The sequence below is a fragment of the Mirounga leonina genome, unplaced genomic scaffold, assembly GCF_011800145.1.
Source record: "Mirounga leonina isolate KUSES-001 unplaced genomic scaffold, KU_Mleo_1.0 Mir_493, whole genome shotgun sequence".
NCBI classification, from domain to species: Eukaryota; Metazoa; Chordata; class Mammalia; order Carnivora; family Phocidae; genus Mirounga; species Mirounga leonina.
The window spans coordinates 1,532,283-1,558,145 of record NW_023270780.1 but is presented as its reverse complement, the minus strand read 5'-3'; the positions used below and the strand labels follow the sequence as shown (position 1 = coordinate 1,558,145).

General features: G+C 49.9%; 1 protein-coding gene across 3 annotated transcripts; it reads left to right on the top strand.

Moving 5' to 3' along the window:
• The first annotated feature begins 9,634 nt into the window (after nucleotides 1-9,634).
• On the top strand, nucleotides 9,635-22,912 carry SV2A (synaptic vesicle glycoprotein 2A). 3 transcript variants are annotated; one of them, XM_034989904.1, is made up of 14 exons: nucleotides 9,635-9,737; nucleotides 13,278-13,302; nucleotides 13,485-14,236; nucleotides 15,306-15,486; nucleotides 16,526-16,677; nucleotides 16,788-16,921; nucleotides 17,522-17,611; nucleotides 17,855-17,965; nucleotides 18,144-18,232; nucleotides 18,547-18,711; nucleotides 18,873-19,006; nucleotides 20,083-20,289; nucleotides 20,900-21,059; nucleotides 21,437-22,912. In XM_034989904.1, exons 3-14 carry the CDS (start codon nucleotides 13,615-13,617, stop codon nucleotides 21,618-21,620), a joined length of 2,229 nt encoding a protein of 742 aa, XP_034845795.1. In that variant the 5' UTR covers nucleotides 9,635-9,737; nucleotides 13,278-13,302; nucleotides 13,485-13,614; the 3' UTR covers nucleotides 21,621-22,912. The 3 variants fall into 3 exon arrangements, with proteins under 3 accessions (XP_034845795.1, XP_034845796.1, XP_034845797.1); XM_034989905.1 differs by lacking the exons at nucleotides 15,306-15,486; nucleotides 16,526-16,677 and having other exon boundaries at nucleotides 13,278-14,236; XM_034989906.1 differs by lacking the exons at nucleotides 9,635-9,737; nucleotides 13,278-13,302; nucleotides 15,306-15,486 and having other exon boundaries at nucleotides 14,163-14,236.
• Nucleotides 22,913-25,863: the final 2,951 nt, after the last annotated feature.

Genomic DNA, 25,863 nt, shown 5'->3' with positions numbered 1-25,863 from the left:
TAAAAGGCTATGTTTAGTTTATAAGCTGAGATCCAGTAGCCGTGACACAAGGTGATTGTGACCATGATGCGAGGACAAAAGTGAAGTTCCTGGAGATAGTGCTGGCAAAGATACGAGGTAACGTGCACAAAGCCACCTGTCGCAGAACTGTATGTAATGACAGTAGGCTGGAACAACTCTCCTGTCTGTTGGTAAGGAACTGGTTGAACAAACTGGTAAATCTACATAGCAGCAATAAAAAGTGAGGAAAGACTATATACTGTTATGGAGAGCTCTCCAGCATACATCAAGTGAAGAAAGTACCAGAACAGAATGTGTAATATGCTACCTCATCCAAGAGGTGGTACGTGATCTGTACATTTGTATTTTAAAAATAGATAAACCAAAGATGAATGGAAATTGATATCACTGGGGTGGGGCGATATGGAGGGAAGCCAGATTTCTCCGAGCATAAACTTGGTTTCCTTTGACACCGTATAAATAAATATCTTACATAATTGCAAAACCGTTGCAATTGGAAATTGGGACCGTAGGAACTCAGTAAACCTTCATTTTCTTCCATTCTTTACCTTCAGACATCATGGATAAGGGATTTGGATCTTATTCCTATTTTTTTTTTCATTCTCAGTCCTTCCAGACCTGACTTCCATCCCATTTAAATCTGTGTTCAAAGACTTACAGTAATTAGACCAAATCCAATGGCCTTCTTTCTGTTCTTCGTTGCATTTAATCCTCTGATACCGCCCTTTTCCTAAAGCTCTTTTTCTGGTTTATGTGCCTGTGAACTTTCCTGAAGTCTAGGCAAAAAGTGAAAAAGGTGAGCCTGCCCCTCGTTCTCTTGCATCGTTCTCGTTCACGTAACCTGATGGCTACGAGACCCCCGCGGGTGGCAGCTGAGTAATACAAAGACGAGCAAGGCAGTTCTGTTCTGCTCTTACCGAGGGAGTAGGCCGACACCTACAAGATTATTATGAAACAAAACATTTTGAGAGCATGAGGAAGGGTATCTAACCGGGCATGAAAGTCCAGGAAAATTTCCTGGGAAAAAAGTGATACATTTGCATGTAATCTTAAAGGAAGGGTAGAAGTTTGCCAGGGGGTGAAAGGGAAGCTCATTCCAGATGGACGGGGTGTTTCTGAGTGGAAGCAGAGATTGCTGGATGGCACAGTAGATAATGCCCCAAATTGGGTGTCAGAGCTAGCTGGGGGACTCCCTGCCCTTTGTCCCAGGGCGGAGAACCTGCTTCGGGCCGGAAGCTACTGGCTCAGGAATTCTTGCCGTCCAGGCTCTGCTTAGCAGCCCAAAGTGCTGAGGGAATTCCCACGTGAGCGCCACTGTCACGCACACTGTTTGCAGGAAGCTGCTGTCCACGAGAGGAAGCCACAGTGGGAATTTAAGCAAGGGAGTGACAGGTTTGCAGTTTGGAATGGCGGGAGCAGTGGGGAGAAAAGGTCTGAGAAGACTGGGGGCAAGGTGCCAGGTTGGCCATTTGGCAATAATGCGGGTGAGCGATGAAGTCCTAAAGGAGGGCTGTGATTGGAGCCGGGATGGAGAGGAAGGGATATGTCGTCGGCGAGGTATTTAAAGGGCAAAATAGCAGGATGAGGAGTCAGAGTGGATGTCGGGAAATGAAAGGGAGAGTGCAATCAGCACGAGAGTATGCGGCAGGAAGAATTTGGGGGAGCGGGATGGAAATGGTAAGTTCAGTTTTGGGTATGTTGGCTTTGAGGTGAGTTGACACAGGCAAATGGGGTCGTCTAGCGGATAGTTGTCAAGATTCGGCATGACTATTTCACACGGTGGATGGCTAAGGATGCCAGGCTTCTGAGTCGCAATGGGCTTAATGGACCTCTTCATTTCAAACAGAGCTGTGCTCCGCAGTTGCTTGGCTGCGGTGGGAAGCGGAGGTCCCGGCGCTGGGAAGGCGGCCCGGCCAGCAGCTGGCTCCCGCGGGGCCCCGGGCGCCGCGCCAGGCGGTGCGAGGCTTTGCCTCAGCCTGCGTGTCCTTTCGGCCTCCACGGCGTCTGTCCCCTGAACTGACTTCCAGCTGATCCTCCGCGAGGACGTCAGGGACGGCTACCCTGGAGCCCATGATTTCCGGCTGGGTTTTTCACCTAAGCGCCTGCGTGGTGTTTTCGGCTGTTACCTGAGAGACGGCGCGCGGACGACTCCACAGCGTCACAGAGCGCGTTCGTGCCTTTGCGGAATTCCCGCCTTCTCCCGGCCGAGCCCCCGTTGCCGCAGGCGCTCACGCCCAGAATCTCTGCGCTCTCATTCAGTCAGCACTAATTTTGGAGTGCCTCCTCCAGCCGCTGAGTTTGACTCCCCCCGCAGCTCCCCCCCCCCCCCCGCAGCCCCCCCCCCCCCGCAGCTCTCCCCCCCCCCGCAGCTCTCCCCCTCAGCCCTACCCACCCCCAGCTCTCCCGCCCCCACCCCCGCCCCGGCTGTTTCAGACGCCTGACTACATTGCTCCTATATTTCTTTACCTCACTTCACACATCTGTTTGTTACCAAACCAGGGTTTTTCAACTACGTTTTTTATTATTGCCCCCTCCCACCCCCACCACGAGACATTGTTTTCAAATTACCCTCCCCCATGCATGAAATTTTAATATCACAGACCTGCTGTATATCTGTTTATGTACTAGGGCCCTTTGGGGGGGACACAAACCACTGTTGTAGCTAAGATTCCTGCCGCCCCAAACTAGTTTTTGACCGCTGGGCAGGGGGTGATGCCACCCCTATTAAGAATTCATGCTCTAGACCAGGGGTCCTTAATATTTTATGGGCCACAGACAGCTTTGAGACTATGACAAAAACTATGGACCCTACCCAAGAAAAAGACATATTTGCATATGTATTCAATATCCTGAAGCAAAAATTCCACAAGGTTCATGGATCCCAATCTAAGAATCCCTGTATTACACTGAACCCTTAAGGGATCTCATTCTTTTTTTTTTTTTTAAGATTTTATTTATTTGAGAGAGAGAATGAGATAGAGAGCATGAGAGGGGGAGGGTCAGAGGGAGAAGCAGACTCCCTGCTGAGCAGGGAGCCTGATGCGGGACTCAATCCCGGGACTCCAGGATCATGACCTGAGCCGAAGGCAGTCGCTTAACCAACTGAGCCACCCAGGCGCCCCAGGAATCTCATTCTATTAAACTATCTCCCGAGAGTATTGGAAGGTGCCTGGGATATACAATAATAATTGTAAAAATAATAACAGCTAATACTTACTGAACTCTTACTAATAGGCCAGGTCCTCTCCTAAGGCCTGCATTATCCTCCATTAATCCTCATAACAATCCCCTGAGGTAGGTTTTGTTATTACCCCCATTTTAAGATCAGGAAACTGATACTAAGTTACTTGACCAAGGTCACATGCTAAGAAATGAGAGATGCAGTAATTGAACCAAGATCTGCCTGAACCCTAGAGCCAATTGCTGCAGTCATATTATACTATATTATATTTACTGAATAGATACTTGTTGAATGAATGTTTTCCTTTGCTACTTGTCAGGTTTTTAAAAAAAAGATTATTTATTTATTCATGAGAGAGAGGCAGAGGGAGAAGCAGGCTCCCCGAGGAGCAGGGAGCCTGATGGGGGACTTGATCCCAGGACTCTGAGATCATGACCTGAGCCGAAGGCAGACGCTTAATCGACTGAGTCACCCAGGCACCCACTTATCAGCTTTCTTATAAGATATTCTCTCTTTAACCGGGTTATAAACTCCTAAAGGACAGGAGCTTTTTTTGTGCGTCACTTGTTAGCATCTCTCCCTGGAACTTTATGGTATCTTAGAGGTGCTGTCATTGACCCTGTTTTGTCCCTTTACTCTCCCCATCCTGACAATCTCATGTGTTTAGAGTGTGGTGGGTAGAAGCAGTGATGGAATGCAGGGCGGCGGCTGATGTGAAGTAGCCAGTTTGTTGGGTAAGTGGGCAAAGTGTACCAGGAAGTTTTATAAGGCAGTGGTTAAAAACCCTGGAAAGCTCTAAAACCCAGAGCTATGAAGCCAGAGACCTAGATACTGTATGAATCTACTTCTATGAAACTCTAGAAAAGACAAATCTAATGTATGGTGACCAAAAGGAGATCAGTGGTTGCCAGGGATGGGGATATTGACTGCAGAGGGGCAAGGGCATTTTTGGGGGCAAAGGAAATGATCTTGATCAAGGGGGTGCTTACATGGGTGTTAAAACCCATTGTTAAATTAAAACCCATTGTTAAACCCATTGTTAAAACCCATTGAACTGTATGCTTTAAATGGATGCATTTAAAAAAAATTTTTTTTTTAATATTTTATTTATTTATTTATTTGACAGAGAGGGAACACAAGCAGGGGGAGTGGGAGAGGGAGAAGCAGGCTTCCTGCCGAGCAAGGAGCCCGATGCGGGGCTCGATCCCAGGACCCTGGGATCAGGACCTGAGCTGAGAGCCACCCAGGCACCCCAAATGGATACATTTTGAAAGCATCAGGGCTCTGAGTCTATATTGCCTAGGTTCCAATCCTAGTTTTGCCACTTCTGAGTTGTGGGATTATATCAAGTTACTTAGGCATTCAGGGCCTCAATCTCATCATCTGTAAATGGTGATTATCTCATAAGGTTAATGGGGAGGTGGGTTGAGTAATGTGGTCAGTATAAAGTGGTCAGAAAAGTGTCCATGTCAGGTAAATGCTCATCATCCCTACATACCCACTTACCACCTCCTGGGCCATAGTCTTATTTCCCCCTCTTAATATAAGCTGTTGTGGAAAAGAGACAAAACATGGGGCAACTCTCAGTAGGCAATTGACTTATATTCCTTCAAATAAATTCTTTTTTTTTTTTTAAAGATTTTATTTATTTATTTGAGACAGAGAGAATGAGAGACAGCATGAGAGGGAGGAGGGTCAGAAGGAGAAGCAGACTCCCTGCCGAGCAGGGAGCCCAATGCGGGACTCGATCCTGGGACTCCAGGATCATGACCTGAGCCGAAGGCAGTCGCTTAACCAACTGAGCCACCCAGGAGCCCGAATTCTTTCTTTTTTTTTTTTTTTTTTAAGATTTATTTATTTATTTATTTGAGAGAGCGAGAATGAGAGAGAGTGCATGAGAGGGGGGAGGGTCAGAGGGAGAAGCAGACTCCTCCCTGAGCAGGGAGCCCGATGCGGGACTCGATCCCGGGACTCCAGGATCATGACCTGAGCCGAAGGCAGTTGCTTAACCAACTGAGCCACCCAGGCGCCCTCCTTCAAACAAATTCTTTACCTATTAGTTCAACACTCATATTTAGTGGGAGTAAGCAGACATTTATCACAGGCACTAAAGGTAATAATCTTTAACCTATTTGGAATGCTCTTTCATTAAGTGTTTACTTAGTGGATCCCGGGGATATAGCGTAAATATGCCAGAGGAGGTCCTTGCTCCCTTAGAACCAACAATCTAAGTAGGAGAAGGCAAAAATTAAAAAAGTAAATAAATAATAATTTTATAGAGGGATATCTTGTAAGAAAAAACAACAAAGCAGGATGATAGGATAGTGACTGGGAAGGGGGAGGGTCATCTGAAGAGGCGACTTTTTAGTGAAGGCATGCATGATACGGCAAAGATCTGGGAGAAGGGAGTCCTAGGCAGCGGGACCCCCCAGTGCCAGGGTCCTCTGCGGCATCTGCACTGGGCATGTTGCGGGCACAGCAGGGAGACCAGTGAGGCGGAAGCAGAGATATGAGGAAGAAGGTTGGGGAGGCAGGTGGGGCCAGATCCCACATGGCCTTTTAGGCCTTGATTAGGAGTTCAGATAGAATTCTTCGTACAGTGGGAAGCCACTGGAGGATTTAAAGAAAGGGGAGTGGTAAAATCTCGTTAAAACTTTCTCTAAAAATTGCAGTTTAACATATTCAGAAAAACACATAGGTCTTAAGTGAATTTTTACATATGTACTACCCCCCACAGCCCTTTAACCACCCTTTAGATCAAGATGTTAGTACATTTCCAGCACCCAGAGGGCTCCCTTGTGCCCCTTCACAATTTTCATTTCCTGGTGGTAGCCTCTACTTTCTCCATCGCTGTAGATTAATTTGCTTGTCCTTGAACTTTGTATAAATTGAATCATATAGTATGTATCTTTTTGGTTCAGCTTCTTTTGCTCAGTCTTTTGTTTGTGAGATCTTTTTATCCCGTTGCATATAGTATTTCAGTCTCTTAAAAATTTGTCATGTGGTATTCCCTATATGAATATACCACAATTTGTTTATCTAAGTTTAACCATTCTTTGGCTGATAGACGTTTGAAGTTTTTGAATATGATGAATGAAGCTGCTAGGAAAATACCCATGCCTGTCTTTTTTGTGGGACACACGCACTCATTTCTCTTGGGAGAGTATCTGCTGGATCAGATTTGATTTTAGAGGATCACCCCCACCACTGAGAATAATGGGTTTTAACAGAGCAACATTGGAAGTAGGGAAATCAGTTAAGAGGCTGCTGTGGCAAAGGATAAGATGATGGTGGGTTAGACTAGGGGGTAGTGGGGAAGTGACAGATTTCAGGATATATTTTGAAATGGGGCCAACAAGACTTGATAAAGAAAGGAAACAAGGATAATTCCAAGGTTTCTGGACTGAACACCTTGGTGAAGAGTTAAGACCTCATTCGGAAGCTTGTTTACACATACCACATTTGAAATGCTAAGGAGGTATCCATGCAGTGATATTGAGTTGACAGATGGGAGATTTTGAATTTGGGCTTGGTGGAAAGGTCTGCAAGTCCAAGACTGTCGGAGCTGACAAGTGAGGATAGAGCAGGTGGAAGGGGGAAAGGGGCCGGGACTGACACCTTAGGAACTCTTATGTTAATGGACTCAGCAAAGAGACAATGAAGGAGTAGCTGGTGGGGTGCATGGGTCTGTGGTTCCTGGGAAAAATGATCAAGTCTTTCCTCAGAACTGGAAAAATATATACAACCTTTCTCTCTATGACTATAGGATTTCTATTTTAGCAAGTAATGGATGAGTGGAGAGTATGCAAAGTCACCTTAAAGAGAAGAACCAGCTCCCTGCCAGCAAGAAGATTTGGCTGTAACCTAATTGAAAATATTAACATATTTAAATAAAGTACCAAGCTGAAGAGAGGTCAGCAATGGAAGCCTAGTAAAGGGAGAGTCCCTGAGGCCCATGCAGGCACAGACTTTCTAAATACCATTCTGGAAACAGTGCTTTAGCCAACAGAATTAGAGTAGTCCAGGAGTTACTGGCAAGGCTGCCCATAGAATAGAGATGGGGGTGGAGAATTGTAGCCAAGAAGAGTTTTCTGAACCCATTGGCACGACTCCTTACTGGGGATGGCTGGATGCCATTAAAGATAAAAATATTCCTGTTCAGTTATGTCATTGTGCATTTATATGTTGACATTCTGATTCTAATTTGGCTTAAAGAAGAGAATGTGCTGGATATGAGTCTGAGCAACAGGAAAATTTCTCATGGTAAATTAATACTTCTGTATCATGGCTTCGTATTTCAGTAGACTGTAAACTTCATTGGCACAGTCAAGTATTTCCAAGATGTAGCTTTGAAGTCTGTGAAACCCAGGCCCACAGCCCTATGAAAAATGACATAACGGGAGCCATTTTTAAAATTGAGCCCGAACAGTCATTTCAGCGGAACTGCCTTGCACATCCTGTTTTCTAAACCTCGAACTGGGCCAAACTGCCAACAGTCCAAGACATCCACAGGAACGAAAAAAATCTCCTTTGAAAAAACTGATAAAAGTGAACTTTTGCCTAGTGACCACTTCACATGACCAGTCAATGAAGAATCTAGCCCTGCTTATCAGCACCAATGAACCTCTTTTTAAAAGCAACTTATCTAGGGATCCCTGGGTGGCTCAGTTGGTTAAGCATCTGCCTTCGGCTCAGGTCCTGATCCTAGGGTCCTGGGATCAAGTCCCACATCAGGGCTCCTTGCTCAGCAGGGAGCCTGATTCTCCCTCTGCCTGTTGCTCCCCCTACTTGTGCACTCTCTCTCTGACAAATAAATAAATAAATAAATAAATAAATAAATAAATAAATAAAATCTTCAAAAAAATAAAAGCAACTGATCTAATCTTCCTTTTTTCCCCAATAAAAACCCTGAGTCCACCTCCTGTAATTGGGACACTGTTTGGGTTTCAACCTAAGTCTATGTACACTGAATTGCAATTCTTTGATCCGAAATAAACACTTTGCCTTTTGAACTGGTTTCTTGTTTTTAGACTGACATTCCTGTTAGTGGTACATTCAACACTGCAAATCCCACCTGGAGCTCTCTTAGGACACAGCCTGCCAGGCCTCTCCATGTACCATGTTTCCGCATTCTGAAACCTCCATGTTTAGTAAGGTAGAATCACACACTATTAGAGCTGATGCAGCATCTAGTCCAAGCGCACCATTTTCCAGATGAGAAAACTGAAGTTCACGGAGACAGAGAACCTGAGCAAGAGCCCACAGCTTACCGAAGTGAGAACCCAGGTCAGAGCCTCTAGTCAGTGCTCTGTCCAAAATATCCTAAGCCCTCACCTAGAATAGGTAGACACATTCAGTATATATATATCCCAAACCACAAGGTTCACCTAACCAGCAGGGTCAGTCACCAAGTGGTATGTCTGGGATCTCTGAGAATTGTAGCCAAGAAGGCAGATGCTTAACCAACTGAGCCACCCAGGGATCCCTAGATAAGTTGCTTTTAAAAAGAGGTTCATTGGTGCTGATAAGCAGGGCTAGATTCTTCATTGACTGGTCATGTGAAGTGGTCACTAGGCAAAAGTTCACTTTTATCAGAACTGAAACCAGTTCGTTCCTTCCTGCCCCAGAAGCAGAAGTGTGTGTGTATGTGTGTGTGTGTTAAAAGGAATTGGATGGAGCATCGAGGGAGTCCCTTTTTGAGTCAGTGGAGCAAATGAATAGAAGGGTTAATGTCCAGTTGGTTAGGCCTGTAAATCCCCCTCAGCTTCTTCCCCTATTCACCTCTGCTGCCACCAACTGAATGGAGGATGGGAGGTCTGCATTGGAAATAAAAAATCAGGGCTGTTTCTGTTTCTGGAGAAAGATGGCAGGGATCTATCCAGGAGTCTTACCTCTGGCAGGTCAGGATTAAAAACCTTGCTATTCTTGCTTTCTCTAAAATGGCCAGGTAAACTTGGATTCTGAGCCCTCCGGATTGCGGAGAGGGTCGTGGGAAAGGGGTAGGGCTGGGAGTAGTGGAGAAGGGGAAGAAGGGAGGTGCTTTGGAGGGAGAGAGAACCCCTGAAATTCCTGAGGCCTGCCATCCTAGGAATGGGGCGCTGAGAAAGGGGCTGCCTTGTTCCGCACCTCCCTTTCTGTCTTCCCACTAGTCTTCCTAACATTACTCTTCTTTCCTTAGTGCCTTTCATCTTTTATTAGGAACGGGTTGGGGAAGGGCTGTGTGTCCTCTCCAGCTGTGTCTGTGACAACCCCCTTGGCCCCTTCATCGTTGCCCCCTGGTGCCCCGAGGCCCTCCCCATCCTCTTTTCTTCTGCCGCTCCCCACCCCCCCAACAATGGTCTCTCCCGGTGCTCAGTGGCGCTGGGGGGCGGGGGGGAGGGAAGAGGCGGGCGGAGGCGGGGCCGGAGCGTGTATGGGGGGGCAGGTCTGCATTGCCGCTTTCCCTGGTACCCGGAGCAGTCGACGCTGCCGCCAGCCCCGCGCCCGGGACCCCCGCCCTCACCCGGGACTCCCTTCCCCGCGGCATCCAGGCCAGGTGAGACCCCTCTCTCAGTCTCTTACCTCCACCCCGCCCGGGGCAGAAGCATCCTTGCCTTGCCTTGCAGCCATTTTATGCTCCGATGCTTTGCTTGGCTGGGGGGGCGGGGAGGTAACCGTTCCCGCTTTAGGGGCGAGGGCGCTGGTGGTGGTCTGAATGGATATTTATTTCAGTTGCCGTGCTGATCAGAATACATATATGGAGTAAGGGTGTTTTTCTCTACCTTAGCCAAGTCGCTACTACCCTCTCAGATATTAACGGGGTGGGTTTTTTTTTTTTAGGTGGGATAGGGTTCCCTCAAAGTCCAATGCCCTCCTCACCTTGCACACCCTCCCCCTCTCCCCCCACCCAATGATAAGTGACCTTGGCTGGGGCCAGAGAATGGATACTGCCTCAGTCTGCTCCTGGACTTGGGTGGGTGGGGGGGCAGTGGAAGAAGGACAGGTGAAGGAGGAAGGGAAGGGAAAGGAAGAATGGAGAGGTTGGGTAGAGAGGTGGTAAACGACCCCGGTTGAAGCGCTCATGGCGGGGCTTTGGGCCGTCGCTCCCGGGTCGGGGGAAGGGGTGTTGAGTGATAATGGGCGCTTGCCCAGAGGCAGGACTAAGGGGGCCGGGGGGGGGGGGGGGGGGGGGGGGGGGGGGAGGCACTCAGAGAATGGGTTCAGTCAATTCTAGGCGCTCCTCTCTTATGCCAGAGCAGAGGCGAGCTGGGGTAGGGGGTGCTGGGGGGCTATTGCTGCAAATGAATAGTGGTTGGGGCGGTCTCTATGCCCGTGCTTTGGAGGTCTCTGCCTGCGGCCCTCCCTCTCTGTAGTCCTCTGCTGTGTGCATTCTCAGCTGACACCTTCATCTTTTTTCCGCCTCAGAACTGTGAATGCTCCATCTTCCTAACCCTGGGATAAGATGTAGGGAGAGGAGGTTCAGCCTTGGGCCTCCTGGGTGGGGGCTGAGGCTCAGTCACCCAGCGGTAACAGGGAGGGGAGCTCCAGCATATCCCCGCTCTTTTATCCCACCTCCCTGTCGGTGGATGTGTTAACTCACTGCTTCTTAATGACCTTGTCACCTGCGCTGGGGAGGGTTGGGGAATCCGGGTGATTCCCAAAGTCAGGGACTTTGATTGGGGGTGGGGGCTTCTGGACCCTCTTCTTATCGTCCTGAAGGGAAGCATTTGCTCAGGAGCCCCCTCCCCCATTCTGCAGAAAATCTCCTGGGCACATTTTTCCGGTCAGGTGGAGCCAGCCAACCTTAAAGGGCCATGTAACCCTGAATCTTGTCTCCTATAACCTCCAGCTCTTCAAGTCCTGTCTCTCTCCCACAGGCTTAGCCATCCTGTGCTGCTTTGGGGGCTAAAAATAGCACCACTTCCTCACCAACTCAAAGAATTTGTCTTCTTTCTCTCCTTTCTGACCTCCTGGGCTCATTGGCCCTGGGGAAGCTGGCTGCTGAGACATCATATCCTGCTGTGGCTCTGGGGGCCTTATCTACCCGACATGTACCTCTCAGGGATAAATAGTGTTGACAAACACAGGATGTGGCTCCTGGTGGGTCCATCTGTCTCCTTCAGGGTTTGGGGGTGGGGGAAGCTCCTAGATGGGAATGAAAGGAGACGAAAGCAAATGGCCATGCAGTGAGGGGATTCCACAGTTCCCTCTCTTGCATGGGGGATGGCTTGGGCCTTGAACCACAAAGAAAAGAAGGTGACATAGGGGTCACTGGTTTTGGTCATCGTGGTCCACTGCTCACATCTGGCCCGAGGGGCTAAGGCCCTGCTTGCCAGTGCTTCTCTCTGAGCCTCGTAGCGTGACTTACCCCCTTCTACCAGGGCTCCTGTATGCGTGTGTGACGTTTAATGAAGGCCCTGGATGGGTGGGAGCAGCGGGCAGGATATTTTTAGGGGAATGATCTCTGATCAGAATCTCATCCTGCTTCCTCTGCTTCTATGAAGGAAAGGGGGTTCTCCTATGCTTCCCTCTGGAGGATGTCTTTTTTGGGGGGAGGCCCAAGGCCCCCTTCATTCTATCCTGGCCTCCTACTCAGTGCAGTATTTGTGGACTCCTTTTTCCTTGACTCCTGGAGGAGGAGCAGAAAGGATTAAGGGGGATTAGGAAAGGAGGCCCTGGAGAAAAGAGGCACAGCTATGGACCTTAGACCCCCATGCTGGAAAAGTATGGATCTGGTCAGCCATTTGTATTCCCGCCTGCACCAGGGAAGGGGCCCATGGATGATGTCCTGAAGGAAGGTGTCAGCAGCCAGACATCGCCTCTTCTCCATGACCTCAGGTTCCAGGTCTCCCCTTGTTTGTCTGGAGGGAGACAGTGTGGGCCCATCTGCTAGAATTAATTTGAACACAGAGGGGTCTTGGGACTCTGTTTTGGGAGGCTACTGGGCAACAGCATCCAAGTATGACCCCCTGTTCTTCCCTTGCTGCTTCCTGCTTCCTTCACATTTTTTTTTCAATCTAGTAGGAAGGAGGAAAACTAATATTTATAGAATGTCTACTGTGAGGTTGAATTCTCTTGTGTACTCAGAAAAATAAAATTACCCCCAGTTTAAATATAAGGACAATGAGGTTTAAGGAAATTAAATAATTTGCCCAAGAGCAGTCAGTAAATAAATGGCAGAGCTGGGATTTCAACTTGGGTCATAATAACTGTCGTGTGCTCTGCCCTGAACCAGGTTTCTCCTTACCAATATCCCTTTCTGCTCCTTACCCTCGTGTGCATCCAGAGGTGGCTTTTGTTCTGGGGCCTCATGAGGGAGTGGAGAGGATCTCACTATATTATCATCATCACAAAGAGTAATGACTAGTATTTCTTCGTCACTTTGTGTGTGCCAGGTACTATGGTCAGGAGCTTATACACATTATGTCATTCAATCCTTACTTTCCCCTTCTTAAGTAAGAGGAAACTGAGGCCTGGATGTTCAGAGTCATGCCTGAGGTCACTTAACTAGTAAGTGCTGAAGCAAAAAGTCAAACCTACATCTCTCTGACTCTGGAAGGCAACATTTACCACTGAGAAGACCCCTCCTTGTGAAGCCTGTAAACACAGAACCTGAGGGGAAGGGTGTGGAAACCTCACTTCAGGCACCATCAGTGGGCCGAAGCCAACAGTTGGGAGGACTTGGTCCCCCTACACATTCTCTCCAAGCTCTGCCCTAAGTGAGAAAGCCAGACTGGACTAGAATAGAGAATTCTGGTTTCTCATATTTCCTGTTTTGTTCTTTGCAGGCTGGTGGTAAAGCAAGGGATCTGATCTTGATGTGGGGCAGGGGATCAGGAGGAGGGCTCTAGGTGACCATGACTCTGGAGCAAATCTCATAGGACTGATCTCCAAGGTCAAAGTAAGGGGCCTTATGCCAAATGGTCCACAGTCGGTTCAGGTCGTCATCCCTTTTTACTGAGTGCGGGCTTAAAGCAAGGAGACCATCTTTAACACATGGCCCCAGGGGGCTCTGGGTTGTCGGGAGCTCTGTCTTGGCCTTCTTGACCATCTTAGGCTTCACAACCTCCTTTTTTTCTCCTTTTATATTTTCTAGATCTCCAGAAGCTTCTAGAGAAGAAGTAGGCGGCCTTTCCTGAGTTATCCTGGCTCCCCAGCTTAGCCCCCATAACCTGGCTCCCCCTTTCCTTCCTATTCCCCTGCTCCCCCTCTCCCCTCCCCATGTATCCAACTGAATTGGCCAGAACTGCTCTCCCTCCTTTCCCCTCCTAGACATCCCTATTTTCTCCTATTCCGTGCCCAGAGATATTTGAACACACTTCATCTAAATAACTGGGGGAAGGAGACTTTCTGACTTCACAAGTCCTTGAGCAAAATCTGAATAAGGAGCAGGGAGTGACGGAAACCTAGTGAAGCATTCCCAAAGACTCATCATGGAAGAAGGCTTCAGAGACCGGGCAGCTTTCATCCGTGGGGCCAAGGACATTGCCAAGGAAGTCAAGAAACATGCGGCCAAGAAGGTGGTGAAGGGCCTGGACAGAGTCCAGGATGAATATTCCCGTAGATCCTACTCTCGCTTTGAGGAGGAGGAGGATGATGATGACTTCCCTGCCCCTGCTGATGGCTATTACCGTGGGGAAGGGGCCCAGGATGAGGAAGAAGGTGGCGCATCTAGTGATGCCACCGAGGGCCACGATGAGGATGATGAGATCTACGAGGGGGAATATCAGGGCATCCCCCGGGCGGAGTCTGGGGGCAAAGGCGAGCGGATGGCAGATGGGGCTCCCCTGGCTGGAGGGGGGGGGGGCTTGGGCAATGGGGAGGGCCCCCCTGGTGGCCGGGGGGAGGCACAACGGCGTAAAGAACGGGAAGAGCTAGCTCAGCAGTACGAAGCCATCCTCCGGGAGTGTGGCCACGGCCGCTTCCAGTGGACACTCTACTTCGTGCTTGGCCTGGCGCTGATGGCTGATGGTGTGGAAGTCTTTGTGGTGGGCTTTGTGCTGCCTAGTGCTGAAAAAGACATGTGCCTGTCAGACTCCAACAAAGGCATGCTAGGTAAGACACACTGGGGGGCCCTCCAGCCCTGTCCTGCCCCAAACTCTAGAAACACCTCTGCTTGTGAGAACCCCTGTCCTTACCGCTGGGCTCCCTAGGATCCTGGTCCCAAGATGTCTCCAGAGGGCTTGGAGTTCCTCTGCACACTCTCCCCTCACTCCTTCCTCTTGACACTGGGTCACGGTGAGGCTGTTCGTGCTGGGCTGGGGCTTGGGCGGTGGTCTGCTTAGTTAGTTCTGGAGGAGGTGGCCATGGTGGCACAGACCCCTGTTGGGAGTGTCCAAGGGCCAGTGAGTGGTCTCTAGTGGCCCTTCCTCATGTGGACCCTGAGGGAGGAAGCCCCCTAGACTCACCCACAAAGCATCTCTTGGTCTTGCTCTGCTCCCAAGTTGCCATGAGATCCTGGGCAGATCCCCACTCCTTGGGGCTTAGCTGAAGCATGGCTAAAATGCAGAGTTTGGAATAGATGAGTTTTAAGATTAGTTCCAACTCTGAATGTAGGAAGGAAATAAGGAACAGGAAAGTTTTAGGACCAGAAGCACTGGAGCTGGGTTCTGTGTGGGGGATTTCATTGGGGGACTGAAGAGATGGAGCTGCTTTCCCAGGGACGCAAGAGACCCTTCCTGCTGCTTTGAGGGCATCAGGGCTGGGAGAGGAGAGGGGACCGTAGGACAGTCTGGGAGTCTGGGCCGCACCGTTCCTCCTTCCAGGCAAGCCAGAGATGGGGGTGGTGTGTGTGTGTGAGAGAGAGAGACAGGGACAGAGAGACAGACAGAGAGTGAGAGGTGAGAGCAAGCAAGAGAGAGCGGGAGGGAGAGAAAGAATTCTGGGGGGTCTCTCAAGTCTGTATTCCTGCCTTTGAACCCCTGGCCTGCGGGGATGGCCTTCCGTCTTTGCTCACACTTCTTCTCTTTACTTGCTCTCATCTCTGGGTAGACTTAGCTATTCTCGAAGTCCTCCCAGCTCCTCGATCCATTCTGCTGCAGCTCTAGCTCACTTAATGCTCAACAAGTGTGAGAACGGAAGCATGTCTGCTCATAGCCCTGCTGCCTCTGTTTCCCTCCCTTAGGCCTTATAGTCTACCTGGGCATGATGGTGGGAGCCTTCCTCTGGGGAGGTCTGGCTGATCGGCTGGGTCGGAGGCAGTGTCTGCTCATCTCGCTCTCAGTCAACAGCGTCTTCGCCTTTTTCTCATCTTTCGTCCAGGGTTATGGCACTTTCCTCTTCTGCCGCCTCCTTTCTGGGATTGGGTGAGTGGCCACTTGCTAAGCCCCCGGAGGCAGTCCTGAAGGAGGACTGTGCCTTGGTCACTGGTGTATTTCTAGAGCCCAGCACAGTGCCAGGCACACAGACATACCTCAAATCTGTATGAAGTGAATGAATTCCTTTCTCCTACCGTCTTTATTTTTTATTTTTTATTTTTTTTAAAGATTTTATTTACTTATTTGACAGAGACACAGCGAGAGAGGGCACACAAGCAGGGGGAGTGGGAGAGGGAGAAGCAGGCTTCCCGCTGAGCAGGGAGCCCGACGTGGGGCTCGATCCCAGGACCTTGGGACCATGACCTGAGCCGAAGGCAGACGCTTAACGACTGAGCCACCCAGGCGCCCCTCTCCTACCGTCTTTAGGCCAGCTTCCCCCTGTCCAGGACCCATCTACCGCCTGCCCAGAACACCATTCCATGTCTGGTCCACTCCTGAGTCCTCCATCCCACCCTCTAGTTCCATTTGGAGCCTGGCTCCATGAAGAGGCCTGGTGGGTCTCAGCCTTACCCCTGGGCGCCTGCGAGCCCTTGAGTTATCCCCTTCCCCCATGACATATTTCCTGCATTTGACAACAGACCTTGTTAACCCACAGCTGCCGGAACTCTGAAGCCTTGACCCATCCATGCTCCCACACTCCCCGAGCCACCAGCATGCATTCTTCGCCCTGGCTGCAAGCTCTTTCCTGGCCTGCTCCCACATACCTGCCCTCAGACTCCTCTCTGCCCATCTTTTTCCTTTGGGGACTCCCCCTCTCGTCCATAATTATCTTCCCTCTCTTGCAACTCTGTCGTTATCTTCAAGATGCAACGTTTGGGCCTCCCCTTTCCCTGAGACCTCCCTGCCTGTGTCCCAGGGTCCCAAGGATGGGTGCTTACGGGCTGCTGGTGAGGGAGTGTACTGGGTACTAAGAAGTCTCTTTACTGAGGTGTGGAAGATGAAAGGCGCTTGGGGGTGCCAAGCGCTGGGGGCAGGGGATCAGGAACAGGGCCGTTTTCCAATGCTTAATTCTTACAATGCCCTCCAGGATCGGAGGGTCCATCCCCATTGTCTTCTCCTATTTCTCGGAGTTTCTGGCCCAGGAGAAGCGTGGGGAGCATTTGAGCTGGCTCTGCATGTTTTGGATGATTGGTGGAGTGTATGCAGCTGCTATGGCCTGGGCCATCATCCCCCACTACGGTGAGCAGCCCCCAGGGAATGCACCGCAGCCTCTCCCTCTTCGCTGGGGCGCCTGGTGGTGGGAGCCCCCAGCCTCTGGCCCCTCTGCTGATGCTGACTGTCCCTGCCAGGGTGGAGCTTTCAGATGGGGTCGGCTTACCAGTTCCACAGCTGGAGGGTGTTTGTCCTCGTCTGTGCCTTCCCTTCGGTGTTTGCCATCGGCGCTCTGACCACACAGCCGGAGAGCCCCCGCTTCTTCCTGGAGGTGAATGGGGCAGGGGGTTCTGTGTTCAAGCACTCACGGTGGGTTCGGTTTGTGGGACCCTCACAGGGTCCACACTTCTGGGGACTTTATCTTGCTTCCTTTGTCTTGTGATGTGTCTCCAGAGGGGCTCTGTGCGTGGAGAAACCAGGGTACCTGCTCACCCACGGGTGGTTTAAGATTTTGCAGGCAGGGGCCCCAGCCCTTACTTTATAGCTCAAGAGAAGTTCCCACCCTCTACTTCGTCCCCTTCCAAGTAGATCTTGGTCCAGCAGGGTTAGGATGCTGCTTCTCCGACAACCCACTTACCCTATCATCAGTTCCCTTGTTTTCAGTTTTCTCTTCCCATCGTACCAGGGGATCCCTAGGACCTGTAGTTGCATCTGTCTCCTGGGCTCCCCTTACTACTGCCCAAGGCCGATTATATTTTGCCGTATCCCTACTTGGGGCTCTTTCTGAGTGGGTGATGTCCGTGCCCAGAGGTCAGAGGTGGAGGTGGGAGCATTTCTGTATCCTGTGACTAGAGAAATCACAGGGAGGGGGCCTATTACCCTGGCTCGGGGAGGAGCTAACTGGATATGGGAACTGTGTCTGTGGTTCTAGAATGGGAAGCACGATGAGGCCTGGATGGTGCTGAAGCAGGTTCATGACACCAACATGCGAGCCAAGGGGCATCCTGAGCGTGTCTTCTCAGTAAGCCAAAGCCCTGCCCGCGACCCTCCTCGGCCCTGCAGTCCCAGCCCCAGTGGCGCCTCTCTGGATTCCACCCCCTACCTTCTCTGACCTCTCCGACCACACCCTCCCTCCATGTCATCTCTCAGGGTCATGGCACAGCCGCCCCTGCCTGCCTTTTGTTACCGTAGGAGAAACGGAGGCACCTGAATGGGGTTGGGAAATACAGACTATGTGACTGCTAACCCCTTCTCTTGACCCCAGGTAACCCACATTAAGACGATTCATCAGGAGGATGAGTTGATTGAAATCCAGTCAGACACGGGGACTTGGTACCAGCGCTGGGGGGTCCGGGCCTTGAGCCTGGGGGGCCAGGTAATGAGGGATGGTTCGGCGAAGAAAGAGAAGGGAGTGGGAGAGGTGGAGACAAAGTCAGGGCTGTGGGGGTGGGGTGGGGGCTAAACTGAGAGAAGGAGTTAGGTAGGAGAAGGGGGTGCCTGGGGGTGCTAGAAGTTAGCACAGCCACTCTCTGACTTGGTTCTGTTCCACCTAGGTTTGGGGGAATTTCCTCTCCTGTTTCGGTCCAGAATATCGACGCATCACTCTGATGATGATGGGTGTGTGGTTTACCATGTCATTCAGGTGAGGAGGCGTGTGGGGGCGGTGGGGATCTAAGTCCTGAAGACCGAATGGAGGTTGGATAGGCTGGGGGTGGGGTGGTGGTGGGGAGACTGTTTTAGGCCAAGGGCAGAGCAAATGCATGGGAGATAAGAGAGTACATTGGGGGGGGTTAGAAAAATGAGAAGTCCCCCAGACCCACGGCAATTGGTGAAGGGAGGAGTAGTGACGGTGGAGGCTGGAGAGGAGGGCAAGGTCCTGACTCTCTATCCCCTCACTTCTGGACCCCCCGGTCCTAATCCTGAGCCTTGTCTGATTCCATTGTCTTGACTCTTCAGCTACTATGGCCTGACTGTCTGGTTTCCTGACATGATTCGCCATCTCCAGGCGGTGGACTACGAAGCCCGCACCAAACTGTTCTCTGGGGAGCATGTGGAGCATGTGACCTTTAATTTCACTCTGGAGAATCAGATCCACAGAGGGGGACAATACTTCAATGACAAGTACGTGGGGACCTTTCCATTTCATTTTATGAGTCTGGGAGTTCAGAGACAGGGTGTTTGGGGGTAAATACCTGTGGTTTCTCCTCAATTCCAAGGGAACGAGTGTTGGAGGAGGGTATGAGGATAAAGGGAAAGTACGTCTCATCATCCTGGCCTTCCAGGTTCATTGGGCTACGTCTGAAGTCAGTGTCCTTTGAGGATTCCCTATTTGAGGAGTGTTATTTCGAGGATGTCACTTCGAGCAACACATTTTTCCGCAACTGCACGTTCATCAACACTGTGTTCTATAACACTGGTAAGGTGGTGTGGCTGGTGGCTGACAGACCAAAGGGCTGGGAGGACCCTGAGGAGGGGAGAAGGAGCCTTTCTCATTTCCTAGCTCAGGGTTCACAAGCTGAGCTCTTTGGGGCCCTGGTGGTATGGGGGCCTACTAGCTACCACCAAGAATTCCGAAAATCGAATGGAAATTGAACATTTTTCTGTAATAGTTTTAAGAACATCTGGCAAAAGCATCAAATTTCTTTGCCTTTGAGCTGGAACTAACGCAACTCTGTGGTGTTATTAATGCACTTCTGCAGAAGAGGGCAAAACTCATTCAAACAGGATCTTCAGGGAAAAAAAACAATAAAAGGGATATTTGGTGGGTAAAAGGTTGGAAATCATTGCATTAGTCCAGTGCTTTTTTTTTTTTTTTAAGATTTATTTATTTATTTGAGAGGCAGAGGGAAGGGGAGAGAAAGAATCTCAAGCAGACGTGGGGAGCCCCACACAGGGCTTGATCCCACTACCCTGAGATCACCACCTGAGCCAAAATTAACGGTCGGCCCCTTAACTGACTGAGTCACCCAGGCACCCCACATTAGTCCAGTTTTTAAAACAGTGATTCTCAAACTATATGCACATGAAATGCTGCTTTGTCAGCTAGACTGAGGATCCCACCTCTAATGGAGTACTAGGTGAGTTTTTCCCACCTTGCAGGGAAAAATAATGGAAAGGACTTGTAATGATTTTTAATATCTGGCTCAGTAATTTTTCCTAGACCCGTGGCACCGCTATTGCTTATAGTCAGCTAGGGCAGACAAAAAGAATGAATAAGAAGCAAAGATTATTAATGAGACAACTTGGAAACAGCCAGTTCCACTGTTCCATTTCACAGACTGTGGTAATTTCCTGCACCATAGGAACAGTCCTAGTTCCTAGGGTGCTATCATTTGATGTTTTGTAATGAAGGTCCTGAGCAATTCTTTTGAGAGCCCTGCCTCCCCTCCACCCCTGACTAACCCCACAAAGGCAGCGCCCTGAGCCCTAAGCAGTGGCAGCCTCCCTCCCACGTTTCACTGACCGCCTGCCTCTCTTGGTCTTGGCCCCTAGACCTGTTTGAGTACAAGTTTGTGAACAGCCGTCTGGTGAACAGCACGTTCCTGCACAACAAGGAGGGCTGCCCACTGGATGTGACAGGGACGGGGGAAGGCGCCTATATGGTGTACTTTGTCAGTTTCTTGGGGACGCTGGCTGTGCTTCCTGGGAACATCGTGTCTGCGCTGCTCATGGACAAGATTGGCAGGCTCCGAATGCTTGGTAAGGGGCAGGTGGCTGGTGGTGTGTGTCAGAACTGATTTGGGGGCCGGGGAGCAGGGCGAGGCTGTCAACATGCTTCTTACCTCATTCTGAAGGAAGAGCTTAGCCAGAGAAGGTTCTCTCTCTCTCTTGTTTTCTGTTTAGGTCTTGGCTGCAAGATGGGGTGGGGCCTGGCATGGAAGCTTCTCTGGGGGGTAAAGGAGGTAGGCAGAATAGCAAGCACACAGGCTTTGAGGTTATGGGTTTTAAATCTCAACCCCACCCCCTACCTTGGGCAAGTTGCTTCACCTCTGTGAGCCCAAGTGTCTCATCTGTAAAATGGGGGTGATGACAGTACCCGCCTCATTGGGTTGCTGTATTAGATCAATGCATGTAAAGCATCAAGGTCCTTGGCCCATAGCTGTCATTGAAGAGATGGTTGTTACTGATATTATTAATAAAAAGATAATGATAAGGGAGGTTGGGGATGAGTGAAGAGCCTTCCTTTTGAGTCCTTTGGGAAGAAGAGTCTCATCCTGGGCTACCCTCAAGCCTGGTTGGTGGCACGGGGTGGGTTGTGGATGGGCATCACTGTGGCCAGGTTCATGTTCCCTCCTTTTCCTGACTCCAGCTGGCTCCAGCGTGATGTCCTGTGTCTCCTGCTTCTTCCTGTCGTTTGGGAACAGCGAGTCAGCCATGATCGCTCTGCTCTGCCTTTTTGGGGGGGTCAGCATTGCATCCTGGAACGCGCTGGACGTGTTGACTGTTGAACTCTACCCCTCGGACAAGAGGTAGTTGGAGTGTCGTGGGGGCAGGGCCGCCGGTTTCGGGCCTCTGTAAGGAAGTGGGCTGAATGGGAGATCATCTTTAGGGTTAGAAGGACACACATTCCCATTGAGTTTCTCCTCTAAGAGCTGGTAACTTTGGTGTTCACTCCTTGAAGTCTTAACTATTAACCTAATTTTTTGGTCTTCTTTTCCCCTTGCCTCCCAATCTATATTCCCTGGTGTACATCCCTCCCCTCTCTCATCTTTCCATCCTTCCTCTCCTTCTCGGACACTGCCTGCCATCTCTCCTTCACTTTCCCACCTACTCACCAATCCCCCACAAACCCTCCCGTGCCTCTTCCTTGTCTCCCCTTCCTACTGCACTGGGGGCTCCTGAGCAGGACCACAGCCTTCGGCTTCCTGAATGCCCTCTGTAAGCTGGCGGCCGTGCTGGGGATCAGCATCTTCACATCCTTTGTGGGAATCACCAAGGCTGCCCCCATCCTGTTTGCCTCAGCCGCGCTTGCCCTCGGGAGTTCTCTGGCCCTGAAGTTGCCTGAGACCCGGGGGCAGGTGCTGCAGTGAGCGCCGCAGGGCTTTTGAGGGCGGCAGGCACACTGTGAGACCTACGGCTCCTTCTCCCTCCCTGCCCTGCCCCCCTGGCCCGAGAAGCCTCAGTCCCCACTGCCCTGTGTTCCGTGTCTTAGCCGTGTGTGTGTGCGTGCGCGTGTGCATGTGTGTGACCCATGCGCGGGAACTACAGGGAAGGCTCTTGCGTCCCAGTTTCGGGATGCAGCTCAACTCCCCACCTCCTACCCCCGTTGACTTTGCACAAGAGAGGGCTTGGCCCCACCCTTCTCCCCCGGTGTTAGTGAGGGGCCCTAGCTCTTCCTGGCTCTAGGGGGTCCAGAACAGGCCTCCCGCCCGCCCCCCGCATCCCCTCTGCCTAGGCCCTGGTGAAACCGTGGGCATGTGGTTCTGCTGGGGGCTGGGGCTCGGTGTAGGCTATGGACCAAAAGAACTTCTTAGAGTTGGAAGGGCCTCAGGTGCCCTCTCACGCCTGCTGGACACTGGGAAAGTAGCAATAAACCTCAGCCCCCTGGCCTCCACTCCCCCCTCAATTTGGGCTACAAGTAAGAAGCCTGAGTTTTATGAAATTAGCCTTCTGATTCTTATTTATTTAGAGATTAAGTTCTGAGGCAGCTCAGCAGGACGGTGTGTGTGAATGCACGTGTAACACTGTGTGTGTATGTGCCGTGGGGCGGGGTGTCGCTATACTGTCCTGAGATACAAGCCAAGGGTAATCTCCGTGGACACACACACGCCCCTGCCTCCCGTGGTCCCTCCCCTAATCTTGTTTCTGTGCCAGGCCTGGGAGGCGGGAGCCCCGGGCCAGGCTAGGATGAGTCCCACAGCCTAGAGAGACCTGAGGGCCCCTGACAAGGTCCATGTCCTCCCCTCCTCTCAAGAAGCACAGGCCTCTGGAGTGAGAGGCTCCACCCACTATAGCACAGACAGGGACAGCCCAGCCACCCTCCCACCCCCAAGCTGTCCCCTCACAGGCAGGGTAGCAGGGGAGGGAAAGAAACCAGGCATGTGGTCAAACCAGCAGATCAAAAAGCACAAGGAGCTGGGGCAGGGGCAGAAAGCAGGGGCCCTCCCAGCAACTCCTCTGGAGTGGGAAGAGGTTGGGCAATAAGCCAGGGACCCCTCATGTGGGACCAAAGCCTCAGTTTCCCCATCTCACCTTTCTACGTGATAGCCCCTGTAGGTTAAGCTGCCCTCGCCTCACCCCAGTGTGGCTGCTTTCTTTGGTGCCCTCCTGCCCCCCCCCGACTGTAGCTGTGATGTGTTGTAGTTTTTAGCTGTTTGTAAAATGTTAAAAAGTGAAAACACAAACAACAAAAAAAGAAAATCCAAATTCACCCTCTTCATGTTGTGTCTGGTGCGCCCACCCTATGGTCACTCCCCCCATTTTGTAACACTGAATCAGGTGGGGACTGTTGAACTCTGGTGTCTGTGCTCAAAGGCCCGCCTTCTCCAGTGCCCAGTGTATGGGTGTGTACCCCCTTTCCTCACCCTTCATTTGCTGGACGCAGCCTTCTCCCCTGTGCCCCCTGGAGGGACCCATCCATCTCTCCTGCTCTCCTGGGGAACCCCCCTAAACCCAACTCTGTTGATGTGAAAAATGAAAAGAAAAATATTGATGAAAAAGAAAAAGAAAATAAATCCTTAAAATCCCAAATGGCTGCATCTGCTTCTTTGCTGCTCCACCTGCATTCAACTCTGTTCTGCCTGTGGGAGGGGAAGGTGGTGAGATGGAAATATTATTCCTCTCTCCCTAAATTGAAGCCCAGAGTGATACGATGCGCCACATTTATTTCCTCACTTGGCCTCTCTATCCTCCCCTTTTCACTTCTGGAGATGGAGGGTCCTCTCAGTCTCCCAGATTTGAAAACTTGGGGTAATATCCTATAACTCAGTAGCAAAAAAACTAGTAACTGATTGAAAAAAGGGGCTAAAGTCTTGAATAAGCATTTCTCCAAAGACATACAAATAGTCAACAGGTATATACGAAACAGCACTAACCATCAAGGAAATGCAAATCAAACCCACAATGAGACATCACTTCACACCTGTCGCGATGGCTATTACCAAAAACCAACCCATCCCCCAAACCCAAACAAAACAAAAAAACTAAATGGTGTTGGTGAAGATGTGGAGAAACTGGAACACTTGCACATTGTTGGTGGGAATACAAAATGGCGCAGCTGCTATGTGAAAGAGTATGGAGGCTCCTCAGAAAATTAAAAATAGAACTACCATATGATCCAACAACCTCACTTCTGGATATTTATCAAAAGAACTGAAATGAGGATCTTGGCAATATTAGCACTCCCATGCAGCACTATTCACAATAGCTGAGACGTGGAAACAACTTAAATGTCCATCCGCAGATGAGCTGATAATGAAAATGTGGTCTATACGTACAACGGAATGCTATTCAGCTTTTAGAAAATAAGGGAATTATGCAGTATGTGATGACATGGATGAACCATGAGGACATTAAGTCAAATAAGCCAGTTACTGAAACACAAAGACCAAATGATCCCATTATCTATCTCAGTTATCTAAAATAGTCAAATTCATAGAATCAAAGAGTAGAATAATGGTTGCCGGGGTAGGGGAGAGAAGGAAATGGGGAGTTACTAATCAAAGGGATAAAGTTTCAGTTAAGCAAGATGAATAAGCCCTAGAGATGTGTATGACCCTGTACCTTTAGTCAATGATGCACTGTACCCTTAAACATTTAAGAGAGTAGACCTCAGGTTAAGTGTTACTACCACAATAAAACAGAACTTAAAAAATAAAATTTAAGGCCCGCCTGGGTGGCTCAGTCAGTTAAGTGCCTTTGGCTCAGGTCATGATCTCGGGGTCCTGAGATTGAGCCCCCATGCTGCCAGGCTCCCTGCTCAGCAGAGTGTCGCTTGTCCCTCTCCCTCTGTCCCCTTCCCACTTGAGCGCATGCACGCTCTCAAATAAATAAAATTTTCAAAACAAACAAAAACTCGGGAGTGTTTCTTTTTTTTTTTTTTTTAAGATTTTATTTATTTATTTGACAGAGAGAGACATAGCGAGAGAGGGAACCAAGCAAGGGGGAATCGGAGAGGGAGAAGCAGGCTTCGCGCAGAGCAGGGAGCCCGATGCGGGGCTTGATCCCAGGACCCTGGGATCATGACCTGAGCCAAAGGCAGACGCTTAACGACTGAGCCACCCAGGCACCCCTTGGGAGTGTTTCTTGAGAATAGAGCCAGCTTTCCTCCAAATCCTCTTGTGTGTCTTTTAAAGATATGGATTCCAGATTCCATTCTTGTGGAATCAGAATTTTTCTTTGGAAGAGGGGGCATCCAGAATCCACATTTGAAATAAGCTCCCATGGGAATTCTTATCTGTGAGGAAATCTGGAAACTGCTGCCTGGGGATTACGTGGGACTCCCCCTCATTCACATTTCTGTTCTAATCAAGCCATTTTCTGACTTTTCATCATAGCTCTCAAAACTCCTTCCTTTCCATTCCTACAGCTGGCCTTGAAGTCAGGGTCCCACCTTCCCTCTTGATCTCTGTGCCTCCAATCTCCTATGTCAACTCACTAACACATCACTGCCAGATCACTCTGCCCCCAAATGCTCTTAGGTATGCCCTTCCTCAAAACTCAGGGACTTCCTACTGTCCAACCAGATGTAGTCTAAACTGTAGCTCAAAATGATCAAGATATATGTTTATCTATTTCTTTAGTATCTAGAGTCTATTGCCACATTAAGGTCATCAACGTTGTGTATCTAGACATCACTTGAGCTCCCTTCAGAAATAGGACTTTAGAAGGCTCGTAAGAAAATGGGCTATATAAAGTTTTCTCCTTCTTCTATACTCATTTTCCATGTTACCATCTTTTCACTGCCTTACTGTGTTTTGGTTTCTATTTGTTAAGGATTTTTCTGAGAAACAAAGGCAAATCCTTTTGGAAATGGACAGGCTGATAGAAAGCCAAATATTCCCCCAGTATGAAATCCTAATGTATTTGTAACTCCTGTCTTGTCCAATCAGTCATTGTCTAGTCCAGCTTCTATGCCTTTGCTCAGCTCTTCCCCCTACCGGTAACATCTTTCCTCTCCTTTCTGGTTTAAGTCTTGCTTTCCTGTCAAGATCCAATTAGGTCACTCCCCCCAGTGAAGGCCTTCATGACTACCCTAGGCTACAGGTATCTTTCTTCTCCCAAGAACATCTGTAGCACTGATTCAACAGGCCATTAATAACACAAAGCAGTGTA

Bases quoted from the DNA above. Each gene is read 5' to 3' on its own strand.
- SV2A (XM_034989904.1), top strand. From the start codon at position 13,615: ATGGAAGAAGGCTTCAGAGACCGGGCAGCTTTCATCCGTGGGGCCAAG. The intron at 15,487-16,525 runs GTGAGTGGCCAC...AATGCCCTCCAG, and splicing joins CGCCTCCTTTCTGGGATTGG to GATCGGAGGGTCCATCCCCA. The intron at 16,678-16,787 runs GTGAGCAGCCCC...TGTCCCTGCCAG, and splicing joins GGCCATCATCCCCCACTACG to GGTGGAGCTTTCAGATGGGG.